This window comes from Prosopis cineraria, unplaced genomic scaffold (assembly GCF_029017545.1).
Source record: "Prosopis cineraria cultivar Desert tree isolate PC_DT_omini unplaced genomic scaffold, ASM2901754v1 PC12, whole genome shotgun sequence".
Classification (NCBI taxonomy): domain Eukaryota; kingdom Viridiplantae; phylum Streptophyta; class Magnoliopsida; order Fabales; family Fabaceae; genus Prosopis; species Prosopis cineraria.
Window position 1 is genome coordinate 31473779 of NW_026555343.1, and position 15251 is coordinate 31489029.

Consider the following 15251-nt stretch of genomic DNA (forward strand, 5'->3'; position numbering starts at 1 on the left):
TCCTATTGTTGACAAAAATTAACTTTGACCGTTAATTAACCCAAAAATAACAGGAAAGGACCTTAAACATTATACAAAAGGCTTAAAAAATTACAATAAAGGACCTAAAAATTACAAACAAAGATCCAAAAAATTATAAAAAATGACCCAAAAAATTTTCTGCAATTTTTGAAGTCCTTTTCTATTATTTTCTGATTAACTAACAGCTAAAGTTAATTTTTGTTAACGCTATGAGTCATATTGCACCATTTTTAAAAATTGAATGAAAAATTTTGTACAATAAATGAGATCATGGTTTATAACACTACTGGACCTAAAGTGCAAGAGATAATTTACTCATTTATCTTATATATTTTACTGTTAGAGAGTACTCTTGAGATTTGTCATGAAGGTTTGAAGGAGAGGAAAGCAAACAAGTATAGTAGAAGTCACAAAGTGTGTGAGGTGGCTACTTTTTCCCTTCTCATCATATCTTAAGTATTGTTTAATTATTGCAATAATAATTTTGTGGCTCGCCATAATGTTGAGCATGTTGAAGTGCTTATATATCTTTGCTTGGAATATGTCATGGACATGTGTAATCTCCTTACTTGAACATGTATGCTTGTGTGTGTGTGTGTGTGACACATGTTTATGGCAATGCTTGATTTTACATTCAATGTTAATCATGCATGCTTGGACATTCGAGTGAATTGTGCTACTGAGCTAGATTTCCCCAAATCTCACCCCAAGTTTCCAACATTTTAGAACGCCAAGAACAAATCCAAAGAGAAAAACAAGAGTTTGGCTGCATGCATGATTAAATCCTATTCCTACAATGTTTCTTTTGTTATGTTATGCCCTATAAATGTTTATTTTGATTGTTGGTATGTTAGAAATTTGCGTAAAGATACTATTTTTTTTTATTCTTTTGTATGTTAAGACATGATTGGTTCGCTTCTAAGCAAGCTTAGTGTCATATTTTTCGTGTCTTTTCTGTGCATCGTCTATTTCTTACTGGTTTTGTTACAGAAAACGATGCGATTAGATTCGATTCTGATATTTCTATGATAAATACTAGATATATAGACGGCCTCTAATTTCGAACAAACCATAAACAAGATAGAGTTGAAGATCTATTGCTCTTGGAATAACTAACTCCACATTTACAGAAATTCTAGACATAGTGACTGAGTTGTATAGGGAAAAACATTAAACTATATGAATAATGCAAGTATAAGTACAGCATTGGATTTTTACCAAGAAAAGGACTCTTCAAGTTATAACATGAGCCAAGAATTACTCGAGAGTGATTTTTGAGAATTTTTGTTCTTATGCAAACTTGTAAGAATGGATTGAAAAGTTAAGTTGTGACCTTCATCAACACAGCCGAAACAGGGGAAATAATCTGATTCCCTATTTAGCAGAATCTTCAGCTCTTATGTAAGCATCCAAAACATAAAAAGCCAAAATGGATTGTGAAAAGTTAAGTTGTGACCTTCGTCCACACAGCCGAAGCTGGGGAAATAATCTGATTCCCTATTTAATGGAATCTTCAGCTCTTATGTAAGAATCCAAAACATAAAAAGCCAAATGCCGGCCAATCGCCATGTTACAGCTTGAAGAATATTCGAAAGCTGTAACCCATCATCATTATGCCCATTACATTTATATATGTATAGCCCTCTTTATTTGAGCAGCCTTGTCCTTCAAAACTTGTCTTTCATTAGCCATGGCAGAAACAACTAAGAGGTACGTTCCTTATCTTCACCTTCCTCCTCCTTCTTCCTCCACTACACCTGCAATAAATAATGTGACATAAATATATAGATTTGTTAAGTTGTCTGAGATGTGAGTGGACAATTAAACCAATATGAGAATTATCTCACATCAGATAAAATTCGGATTAATAATTAATATATAATAAGAGAGAATGATCTATAAACTTGAACCCTAAATTAAAATGTTATGTCCTTCTTACTACTCAAATTTCACCTTTAGGTATGCGGTTGTGACCGGAGGAAACAAGGGAATAGGATTGGCGATATGCAAGCAATTAGCTTCTAAAGGAATCATGGTGGTGCTGACAGCCAGAGATGAGAAGAGGGGTCTTGAAGCTGTTGACAAACTTAGAGAGCTTGGCCTTTCCGACAATGTAATATTTCACCAACTTGACCTCATCGATTGTACAAGTATAGCATCCCTTGCAGATTTCCTTAAGACCCAATTTGGAAAACTTGATATCTTGGTAAGAATGATCTCCATCTATTTGTTTACTAGTAGTGGCAGAACTAAGACTTGAGATTAGGAGTGCATTATATTTTTAAAAAATAAATAATTATAAAAAATTGTACAAAAATATGTGGCTTATAACTTCAAAAGTCTTATAGCTAATATCTTATATTCATCACAACTTTTGATTGAAGATTTGATATATTATGTGAAAATAAAAAAAGAAAAAGATTTCATGCATACACAGATTTTTCAGGTGAATATTGTTTCTATAATAACAATTTGATCTTTTGGCCAAAAAAAAAATTTATCTTATAATTTAAATACACATATTGTATAAAAATAGAAAAAATCAGTATTTCTAATTTAAATATAAAATAGTTACTTATCATTCAATTGTGAGACTATTAATTTAGTTTTTTGAATAATTAATTTACCTTTTCCATAAATTTCAAACAATTTTAACAAGGTTCTGAATTATGTGATAAAAGCTCTTTTCTACTTAATTTTCTGAAAAATTAAAAATCTAATAATTTAAAGAAGTGCGTATAAAAATAAAATGATTTCGTTAAAATATATGAAACTTAAATAAATATTCACCAAAAAATATAAAAGACAAATAGTTTAAAAATAGAATTGATAATAATATTAAAATATAATATAATTCAGAATCTTTGCAAAGTCATAAATCATACAAACAAAAATATAAATGATTGTATTTGTCACCCAAAACAACGATCAACATGGATTTTATGCAGGTAAATAATGCAGCGATTCCTGGTGCAATTGTTGATGGTGATGCTTTGGCCAATTCTGGAATAGAGGCATGTCTTTCAAACCACATTGGTCTTTGTTTTTGGTTTTTAATTTTTCCCACGTAAACTCAAACCAATTGCATTTTGTGGTTTATGAATAAATTTAATCTAGCTTAAATTACTATATTTAAAATTAAGGTGTTAATAGAGCTTATGTCATTAGGACTATAAAAAAAAAAAAAAGAGGATGGTAATTTATTGATATTTACGGTAGCAGAAAGGTGCTCAAGTGGATTGGACAAAAATATCCACAGAGAACTATGAGTTGGCTGAAGAAGCTGTGAGAACAAACTACCACGGAACAAAAGAAACATGCACATCACTTATTCCCCTTCTTCAATTATCAGAGTCTCCAACAATTGTTATGGTTGCCTCCATGATGGGAACATTGGAGGTATGTGCACATACCAACCTTTTGAAATCTGACAAGTTAAAATGTATCAATATAGGTATGTATATCAGATGCGATGCTACAGCATGATACGGTCGATACAACACTTCTCAAAATAAACTTTTTTGCTGTTAGGGCACAAATTATTACATTGAAGGATCTTCTGCAATGCATTTTCAGAATATTTTTGGCCCTAACAGCAAATAAGTTCATTTTGAAGATTTTAAGTTAAATTTTCCCTTTTTTTTTAAAATTTTAGGATAAGGGAGCACGGGAACATATATAATATATTTTAATATTTTATGATATGAGTATAGATATATTGAGTTTTAAATGAGTATGCTTATTGTAGTATAAGGACACTTAATACAATCAACCAAAATATTAATTTTTTTTAATTTTTTACTCCCTCCATTAAAAAATGTGAGGCATTCTTTAAGGGATTGGATGTTAAAAAATGTAAGATATTTTTAATTTTTTAAGGTGTAATTATTGCCTTTTTTTAACTAAAAGTATCCCTATTAAACGAATCACTTTATATTTATTTTAGAGTGAAATACCCTATTAAATAGAGATAAATATAAAAAGATAAGATTAGTTTAATGACATGTAACTACTTTATTGAGGGTGAAATTCGATCAAAAATACCTTATATTTTTTAACGAAAGAGTAAGTAGTACAAATGCTAAAGTATGCAACATGTATCATGTAAGTAACGTACGTGTATTGTATCAGAGATATGGGTTTGTTTATTTTTGTTTTGAAGCATTGGTGCTTCATGAGTGACAAGTTATTTCAAGAACGGTTAGATACATCGACAAGAGCAACATACTGAAATATTTGGGTTGCAAGGCATACGAAATGATTTGGAATCTTTGTTGCACTTTTCTTCTGATATTCCTTGCTGCTTTGAGTGTTGGATAAGTATATTGCTTTAATTCGTTCTGTATGTGTTGTTGCAGTTTCTACCAAAGGGAAGGTTAAAAGATGTACTAAGTGATGTTGAAAGCCTCACAGAAGAAAAGATTGAGAACACATTGAAGCAATTCCTGAAAGATTTTGAAGAGGGTAGCTCATTCGAAACAAAAGGTTGGCCTGCATTCATGTCTGCATATCATGTTTCAAAAGCTGCTTTGAATGGGTACACAAGAATTCTGGCAAGAACCTACCCATCTTGGTGCATTAATGCTGTTTGCCCTGGCTACGTCAGGACAGATATGACCAAAAATTGTGGGGTACTATCTCCTGATGAAGGAGCTGAAAGTGTTGTGAAGGTTGGCTTTGCTGCCCAATGGTAGTCCTTCTGGGCTTTTTTTCTATAGGAGTGAAGAGAAACCATTTTGATCAAAGATTGTTATTTTCTATTAATCTTTACACAAATTAAATAAATGGTTTATGGGCAGATGTTCATAAACCATGAAAGAAGTGCTGAAAGGTAGTAGTTTCTTTTTTTCGCCAACAATGGGAGTGTTTTTCTTTAGAAGCATTATGATAATGGTACTCTCATGAGTCTTTTTTTTTTTTTTTAAGCAGTGATGTATGTGTATTTTCATGAAATAAGTGGCTTATGGCTTGTGAAATGCATATGTGTCGTTTGGTTGCTAGAAAGAATATGAATGGAATGACTGGAAAAATCAAAATAAAATTAAATTAGATCATCCTTCTCATCTTATAATAAGTATAATAAAACTTAATATTACATATCATAAATGTAGAAATCATCTCACGTTTTAAAAATCTGATGAATGATTCATGATTCCAACCCTACTAAATTATCCTTCTCTTTCATAAATATGGTTAACCTATTTTCGTCTTATTTTGATTTTTTTATTTTTTTCAATACATTACATTTATTTCATTCTAGTAACCAACGAACGAGGCTTTAATTGTCTGTTATTATATTTCCTTCCATTACTGATCATAAAGAAAGGACGTTGACAATAAAACCCTTCTTTTAAGGCTACCCAGTGTCACCATATCTTCCATCACTGTATCCTTCTTTTCTTTCTTTTTTACAATATAATGTTGGCTTAGATCATATCAAAACCTCAAACTTATATCCAGAAAGTTTTCTCTAGTGGGTATATATCCGAGTATTGATTTGAAAAACTACCAAGACACTTGCATACGGCCCTAGACCCCAAATTACACTCTATAAAAGAATAAAAGAACTCAATTGAGTAACGTATTTTATATTTAAATAATTTCTTGTGGGAGAAAAAACTCAATTGTGTTCAAGGGATGATGGGAGGTGTTAAATTCTTGTATATCTCTTGTATCTTTCGTTTTATGTGTTAATAGATCTTTCTTATTCCAAAAAATAATTTTAAAAATATTTTTTTCATTTTATTATTGTTATCAGAAATAAGAAAATAGAAACATCTTACATTTGTTTCCATCTTCTTTTTTAGATTTTAAAATACATATCATCTAGCTACAGGAAGCTATCACCACCATATTGCACAAGATCGCCCACCAACATCGATCTCCATAGCCAACTGTACAAAAGATATTTAATAATATTAGTTTTGATGTCCCCCATAAAATATATGTATATGTAAGTTATCCCATTATTCTAAAATTTTTAGGTTTGTCACTTGTTGCATCAACTTATTGATTACCATCCATCATCATTAGTTGTCACCATCAACCATTGCTATTTGCTACCTCCATCAGTTGCCACTAGCTTATCATCATCGACTAACCATCACCAATTACCATCGTTAATTTCTATTGGCCACCATCAATAGAAGTGGAACCTTTCCATTTTATTATCATCTTTTTCCTACACTTCCCTAATGATATTATTTATTAAAATAATGAAAAAAAACTCAAATTAATTATATATACTATTTTTAAAAAAAAAACTCATGGAGTTGGTTTGCAATGTGAGACTTTTGTACCATAAGAATTAGAGTTTAGTTATTCATCACTTTGGTAGACACTCTAATTTGTATGCTGGCCATTTAATTAAGACGTCTTATTCTATAAATGTTAATGTCTATATCTTAAATCATCCCCTACCTTTTCATAAAGCGGTGGATGATGAAAGTGTTATGCTTGAAAACTTGATCTCATTGCAATCAGTTTAGATTCATGAATGCATTATTCAGTCAGGGAAAAAAAAAGTTTGGCAGCCCCTAACTTGCAGCCCCTATGATGAATTGGATTCACAAGAATCACAGAAAGGTCAATAAGATGCACATAATGATTTGATATAAAAAAATGCACATAATGAAATTACTTGATTATTCTTTTTCTTAAGAAGATTTATGTTAAAAACTAGAAAATTATTTCCAAAATATTCGTTAATAATGTTTCCTCCACTCATCCCTGGAGATATTGGAGACCAGGTACAGGAGATATGTGAACTTGACTTGGAGTGTATTTGGGTAACCAAATTTTGGCTTTTAGAAATTACTTTTGTAGCTTTTTAAAAGCCAAAAATTATTTGGGTAATTGTTTTTAATAAAACCATATTTCAAAAACATTTTGAGAAGGTGAGTAAAAGTGGAGCTTTTGAAATGTGCATTTGGATGTTGGAATATTAATGAGGGAATTAAAATATGTACCTACTTTTGATATTATCATTCTACCCCTAATTATTTTTCAATAATTTGTAGTATTAATGTATATTGATTGTTTATATAACTTTTTCCAACATATCAAACTTTGTATTTCTTCTTATCCTTATTAACATATCAAATTTTATGTTATTTAAAAGTTTATTATATATTGTTCAAATATTTTTAATATGAAGCATTTGTATAATAAAAATTATAAATAACAAAAACCAAGATCCATTTTGATATTTGTGTATTCAAAAGTATTTTGCATTATATATATAATTCAAAAAAATTTAGTTTAATATATTAAGGTTTTAAAAAAAATATTCAAACATAATTTCAATTTTTTCAATTTCTAATATCCTCCTAAAAAATTCAATGGACAAGGCATCACTAGAGGTTAATACTTGTTGCAACATTTTATATCCTTCTTTTCTTATTATATTTTTCTATTTATTTAATATTTTATAAATAAAATTATGTCTGATAAAAAAATACTTTTATAAATTTATGTGTATTAAAAAATAAAATTATGAAATATATTTAATAACATTTATTAATATATATAATTTTATTAAAAAAATGTGAGGGAAGCGTACTTTTAAATTGAGATCGTGATATTGATTTTTTTTTCTTACCACGTCTGTCCCTGGTCCCTACCTCGTTTTCCCTTTCTCCTTCTTACCAACAGCATCTCTTCTCAGTCGGCGACGTCACTTCTTAGTCTGCTCCTTTTCTTCCCATTTCTTCTTCAATGGCTGATCCTATTCTTCACCCGGAGACCAGCCACCATCACCATACTCAACCCCTCAAAGAGATTGCCATTGATTACACCCCCGACGCTTGTTCCCACTGCCCCGACTCCAACTCCATCGTGCTCACCTTCGACCGCCGCGGCGGCTCACGGTGGCGCACCACTACCCGCTTCCTCTACGGCACCTTCAGCGCCCTCATCCAGTGTCCCAAAGGCAACACCAGCGGCCTCAATTTCAACATCTACCTCTCCTCCCTCGAAGGCGACAAATCCCAAGACGAGATCGACTTCGAGTTCTTGGGCAAAGACAAGACGATCGTGCAAACCAATTTCTACACTCGCGGGACTGGCAACAGAGAGCAGATTCACGATTTGGGGTTCGATTGCTCCGATGGGTTTCACGAGTATGTGATCAAATGGGGTCGTGATTCGATCGAGTGGGTGATTGATGGGAAGGTAGTGAGAGGAGAGGAGAGGAAGAAAGGGGATGGGGAAGATGGTGAATTAGGGTTTCCTGAGAAGCCCATGTTTCTGTATGGTTCAATTTGGAATGCTAGCTATATCGCTGAGGGAAATTGGAGTGGTAAGTACGATGGTTCTGATGTTCCTTATGCTTGCCACTATAAGGACATTGGTGTGCCAATTGGTACCGCTTGTGATTCCTGATCTCGCTTGTTCATTGTTATCGTCATCATCTTCTTCTACTGCTATTTGTGTTTCTGAATTATAAGAAGCTTGTATTGAAGTCGTTACCATTGTTTAGAAATTATTGTATCTTCTTATAAATTGTTGCCATCATCTTTCTTTCTCTTTGTATATTTTGAAACTTTCGAGTAACTTTAGTCCTTGTCCTGAGTTCTGATTCGTTGAACTGATATGTTTGGGAAGTCTACGTATCTTGTTTTGGAGTGCTGGGATTGGCTTTGACGATCCTTCATGGCTGGTATGTGATGTGATACATGCATACACGTAAACGTACAGGTTTTTTTTTTTTTTTTTAAGTTGTGATTCTTTTTGTTTGCAGAATAAGAGCAGGTTGGGGGAAAAACAAGCAGTAAAGCAGAGCAGAGCTTTCCAATTTGCTTAATTCTCTTCGATAGACAAAGCATATTTAAACCTTCTTTTTTTAAGATTGAATAATACATATATATGGTATGGAAAGAATTAAAGAAACATGTTCACAAAGTATGAAAACGCACACATGTATGTATGTATAGGCTGAAGCTCGGGATCCACAAATACCCTGAAGTGAGGATATTTCTTTTCTTTTTCCTATTCCTAAAATAATATGGAAAATTTTCAAATTTATGAATTTGAGATTTTGAATCTTACTTTTTGTATATGTAACAATTTAATTGAGAAGGATTTACTCTTTGTCCTTTAGGGGAGGTTATATTCTACTGTCAATATAATATGCTTCTTATACCCTATGGTGGAGCTGCTCATGGATGATGGTGTGCAAATGTACCTCTCACTTAAAAAAAAAATTACAAGTTGTATATGTAAATTCTGTAACTTTACACCTCTTACTTTTGAGATTTTACACCTTTTAGATTAAATAAAAAATATCTGATCTCAAAAGCTTGTTAAATATGTAATACTTTAATGATAAATATAAGTATGAAGAACATATTTTACATAAAAGATTGTATCAATTTGTTCAATGTAATTTTTTTTTAAAAAAAGTAATGATTAAGCTTCTTTTGTTATTACAATTTTATTCATAGGGTAATTATATTATTTTTAAAAAAATATTAATTCTTAAATTAAATTATCTTGTACCCAGTCCTGGCTCCTCCATTACTTATAAAGCAAAAAAGAAATAAAAAAATGAAAGATATTCTCTTCATTAAAAAATGTAGGACATTGTTTTTAGAAATTGAATGTTAAAAAATATAAAGTATTTTTAATCTTTCAATATATAATTATTGCCTTTCTTCCTAAAGTGTTCCTATTAAATAAATTGTTTTATATTTATTTTAAGTTGAAATATCCTATTAAATAAGGGTAAATACGAAAAGATAGAATTAATTTAAAAATAAGTAATTACTTTATTGAGAATGAGATTTAATTAAAAATGCTTTATATTTTTAAATGTAATGAGTATCATAATGAGAAAAAAGTTTTTCACACAACCTCTTCTTATCATTCACGACATTGACACAAAAATGTTGAGCTTGATCAATGACAGTATAACAAACAAAATCATTAATAGCCTACATTGACATTAAGCTAAATCATGAAATTTAAACAAATATTCCAATCTCTCTAAAAGGAAAGTGATTAATGTCACTTCTGTGGTCAGGTTGATTACTTATGTGCAATTAGAAAAGCACATCTTTTCATATGATATGTTTAGTAACCTTCAATAATGATCTTTATTATTTTTTATTTTATTTTATTATTTTATCATGGCCATCAAAGCCAGGAAATGACTCTATGCTTTGCAGTTTGTATGGTGTTAATAGAATTAGACTGGTCATATTATAAATGGCATGTGTTTGAATGTTTTCTATAAATTTCATAGTATTATACGGATAAATTCTTCAAGATAATTTCTAAAATTATCTATCTTATTATGCCTATTTGAATTTAATACTAATAAACTTTCTCGTCAGCATTTGAGCGAAGGAGTTTAATAACGTCACTAAAATAAACCCCAAAAAGAAAAGTCCAAGTCACTTGTACTCAAAGCTGATCTCAAGTCTCTATGAGGTGGTTAAATAATTCAATCAATGCACTCTTGGTTCTGGCCCAAAAAGATGTAGTATTGGGTTCCTACATAAATTAGTAAAGTCCAAGTCATAGGATCCAAGCCCATATATGATTAAAGCCTTGCGCCTCGAAATATAGCCCAAACTCAAGTTATGTGGATGCCTTATCATAATATCTTTAAGAAAAAAATAATCATTTGATTTTTATAATTTTAACCCAATTATAATTTAGTCCCTAAATTTTAATTGTGTAACTCAATTTTTATAATTTTAACTTAACTGTAACTTAATTTTAAATTTTATTTTTTGTAATTTAATCCCTATAGTTTCAACCATTTAAATATTAGTTATTATATTTTAAAAAATAAAATTATAAAGATTAAAAATATTTAAATTTTTATTAATTTATACATTTTAAAATTATTTAATAATTTTAATCTATATAATTATATTTTTTAAGATATAAAAACTAATATTTAAATGATTAAAAATATAATAATTGAGTTGTAAAAGTCAAAGTTTAAAAAATAAGTTACAATTGAGTACAATTTTAAGGGTTAAGGTACAATGAATCATAATTTAAGGATTGAGTTATAATTAAATTAAAACTATAACAATCTAATGATTAATTTGTCCTAACTTTTACTTGCGATAGTGGTCTAGGCTTCTTAAACATGATTTTAGGGATTAATTCTTGGAAGTGTATATAAATAATATTGCTTGAGAAAGAACAACCCCTTAAATAATGCTTAGATTTCTCAAAAAATTAATCTCACATCTATCGGGTATGAAAATATTTTAGGAGACTGAAAAACAACTTCAACATGCAGCGTTGAGGATTATTAATACTAATAAGCACCATCATATTAATATAAAATATAGAATTCATAATAAATCATGTAATTTATAAGTCATGAGTAAAGCAATTCATTGTTAAAGACTTTATATAATATATGAAAAAATGTATCTAATTATATACTTGGCATGCCAATGAAATAGAAAATCAACACTACTACAAAAAAAACTTATTACCACACTAATTCGTGTCACTTATTTTACATGTGAAGTTAAAAATAAGAAAGGAATGAGTAACACTATCTATGTCACAATTACGTAAGTGGGACATAGATAGTCAAAGCCACATTGCCTAAACACAGAGAAACGTGGCTTTATGACAGTAAACAAAAAAAAAAGAAATGTAATTCAACAAGCCACGTCACCCTGCATTTAGGGCGACATGGCTTGTTGAATAAACCACGTCACTTGAAACCTGAGGCGACATGGCTTGGCCAAGAAGCTATGTCACCTATATGCTTGGGTGATGTGGTTTCTAACCCAACAACAAGCCACATCGCATAAGAGAAGGGTGACATGGCTTGCTGTACTAAACCATGTTGCCCTTGAATATGGGCGACATGGATTCCATGCCTGGTAAAAGAAGCTATGTCACTCATGAGGCTTGGCGATGTAGCTTCCATAATTGATGTCCTATTCTTGTAACATATTAAATTTTAATCCCTAGATTATTAAGAAAATAATCAAGTTTAATTATAGTAATTGAGTGATTTGATATGGTGTGTGGCTAAGGAGGTCTACTAATTATATTTGATTATGTTTTCAGCCCTAGTTATGAGTCAGAAGTGAAGTTTGGCTACCCAGGCATTAAAAGGAGGAGAAAATGTGAAGAAGTGTTCCTGTGCCATATGTCGCGTCATACAGCACGTTCGCTACAACGTACAAATGATTACTAAAGCAGGAGGGCCTCTCTATGCCATGCTTCATGGTGTGTGCAGCGTGCGCTAAGTGCATAGCCCATTTTCTGTAAACTTAAGTCACAAGTAGACTAAAAAATTTGAAGGAGAAAAGGGGAGAAAACAAGAACAAGCAATCAAGCTCTAATAGGGTTCATACTTGGATGATATTGGGAGTATTTTGGAACTAGTAATCACCCAAGATAAGTATCCAATACTCCATTCATCCCTCTCTCTTTCATTTTAATAGGGATTAGAGTTAGGGTTTGAGTTGGAATGATAATTTTCAGTCCATATAGGTTATGGGTCTGAATCCATAGATTTAAATAGAGTTAATGGGAGTTGATTGAAGTATTTAAACCTAAAAATAATGAATTTTGACATCCTTAGTTCATAAATGTCATTAATATCTAAAAATGACATTTATGAGGATTGTTGGAAGAGTTGCAATGTCATTAATAGAGGTTTAATAGCTCATTAATGCTATTAGAAACTCAAGAGAGTTAATGAACCTAATGGGTAAGCCTAAAGGTAAAAATTAAGGATGTTGCATGTTGTAGAAGTGAAAAATGAGAGTTGAAATTGTGTTTTTGACAATGTTGATGAGTTGAGGATTTGACTAATTGTAAATTGAGCAATTGGACACTATTTTGGCTTGTGAAATCAAGCTTGAAAGTTAACATATTAAGGGGTAAACTTTTGATCTCCCAAAGGTTTGAAGTGATTGTGGGAACCTATTTTGGGTAGTTATTTATTAATTGTGTTTTGATGTAAAATGCACATGTTTGCATGTACAGTTAAATTTTTGAATGTGAAAGCATGCCCTCAACCTTGAGGATTTAGTGAATTATGTTCATGAACACTTGTATTTTGTCTTGACATGTAAATCTAAAGTTTAAAGTAATTTTCAAAACTATAAATATATGTGTTTATTGGAATAAGAAGTGTGATGATTATGTGATAAATAATGAATGTGTTGAGTTTGAAAATGATGGATATATGTGATAAATGTGAAATGAGAAGTGATGCTCACTTGGGTAGCGCATGGTCGCGAGCCTAATGTGTTGATGTTGAAAATAAAAATGTTATGTATATAAGTAAGCATCATACATGGCATGATCAGTAGGCGAGAGTTCACCTAGGGAGAGGAGTAGGTAAAATTCATATGGTAATTTTGGTTGCCTTTCAGTACACGAGGGTATAGCCTTATCTTATAGTTTGTTGAAGGACTATCTTACAGTTTATTGAGGAACTAGTACCTAGCTATTTCCACCAGCTTATCGAAGAGATTAGCTTAGGGTATACGACATCCTAGAGATTCAAAAGTAGGAAAAGCCACAGTCTAAGAGTAAGTCATGTGATTTTTGGTCGGGTCACACCTCATGATTAGTGAGCTTAAGTAGTCCAGTCTAACAGACAGAGCCCTATTCAGTGTTACAATCCACAATTTCAGTTGAAAAAAATAAAAAGGATATAAAGATAGTTGATCATGCCCATATGATTAAGTTGTGGCAAGTCATGTTAATATATTGGGTCATGGTTACATGTATGAGTATCTTATGACAATGTACCTAGGGTTGAGATGAACATGAGTTAATTGTGAAATGATAAGTTGTGAATTATATGTAAATTCATGTTATAAGAAACTCTATTTCAAATCCATGTGTTTATTTTAATTGATATACAACTGCATAAAATAGACTTACCTTGGTTGCTGAGTTGATAGACTCACCCCTTTTCTCTAACATTTTACAGGCTTTAACTTTGGCGTGGAGAGGGAAAAAGCTCCTGAAGGCTTTAGAGTCTATGTATTCCTAGTATATGCCTTTACGTTTTGTTTATTTTATGTAATAGAAGTAATATTGTCAACTTAGAATGCATTTGGTTTACACTTGCACTACATTATTATCTGTGATGTCTAGATGGTATTTTAGGCCCTAAGACGCTATTTATGTTGTTGTAAAGTTGATAAATCTAAAATATTAGTACAAGTGTATAAAGGTTCATTTGTATATGATGATGGATATTATTTGAAATTGCAATGTAAAAACCTCCCCCTTTTTTTGTATTAAAAGGGTTTAGGAGTAAAATTATGATAAAATGGTGTATGTGTGCTTATGGTGTATTGTACAAGTAGTCTTAGGCTCAATGAATATAGTTTAGGTGTTAGAAATGGCTTTTAGCACTTATTTTGAGTTTTGGATATCCTTTTTGATGTGAAAGTTGAGGAAAGCGGTAAAACTGTGTTTGGGTGATCAACTTCCTAGTGTAACTTATTTTAGAAGTGAAACTCATGCCATTAACTAGTTTAGGACAAGAGCTTTCTGTAAACATCTAGATCATATCTTTTAGACGGAGAATTGAAGCTGTCAAAAAATGCTCAATTCTGCTGTCTAATGACAACAGAATATGCTATCATGAGTATGCAACACGTCATGACACATGGCACGGAGAATGACAAGTCACGACACATTGCTTTGTTTTTAGTAAACATGATATTGTTCATCTGTTTTTAACTTTTTTCACTCCTTTGAGGTATCCCATGCTTCTATAATTTGATTTTACTCTAATTAAAGAGTTAATAAATGGAATCCCTTTTGTTTGAAATTACAAAATTGGTAATCCTTATATGGGTTAATCCTCTAATTACCATGGTTTCTAGTTTTTAATTATGGTTAGATAAGGGAGATGTTTCAATTCTCTCAAGCATGACATGATTTCTGAAACCTTTTTAGCATTTTAAACCCCGCGCCATTTTCAAATTTGCTTTTCAACTATCTCACTTTCTCCATTTCTTTGTCTCTCTCATTTTCTCTACTCTATCTCACTTTCTCTCTCACAGAAGCAAGCCACCAATAATGAATCCCAGATCCAACAAAGACAAAGCCATTAATGGCTTACAGTTCTTGGAGTGCTTCCTCTCTTCTCCTTTACTCTTTGCCATGAGCATCTCTCTTCTTGCTATTTCAAAACCTAATAGAGAAGAAGCCCAACTTCGACGGCATCTCTTCTCTCCACTTCTCTTGTTGTCTCATAAGCTCACAGCAAC

General features: G+C 31.3%; 1 protein-coding gene and 1 pseudogene across 1 annotated transcript; both read left to right on the forward strand.

The window, feature by feature from the left end:
• The first annotated feature begins 1700 nt into the window (after positions 1 to 1700).
• Positions 1701 to 4997, forward strand: LOC129287514 ((+)-neomenthol dehydrogenase-like; annotated as a pseudogene).
• A 2641-nt stretch (positions 4998 to 7638) lies between these two features.
• On the forward strand, positions 7639 to 9084 carry LOC129289604 (probable xyloglucan endotransglucosylase/hydrolase protein 27). Its single transcript, XM_054926397.1, has 2 exons — positions 7639 to 8320; positions 8762 to 9084. Exons 1-2 carry the CDS (start codon positions 7738 to 7740, stop codon positions 8764 to 8766), a joined length of 588 nt encoding a protein of 195 aa, XP_054782372.1. The 5' UTR covers positions 7639 to 7737; the 3' UTR covers positions 8767 to 9084.
• Positions 9085 to 15251: the final 6167 nt, after the last annotated feature.

Excerpts from the sequence above, each read along its gene's own strand:
- LOC129289604 (XM_054926397.1), top strand. The coding sequence starts at position 7,738 with ATGGCTGATCCTATTCTTCACCCGGAGACCAGCCACCATCACCATACT.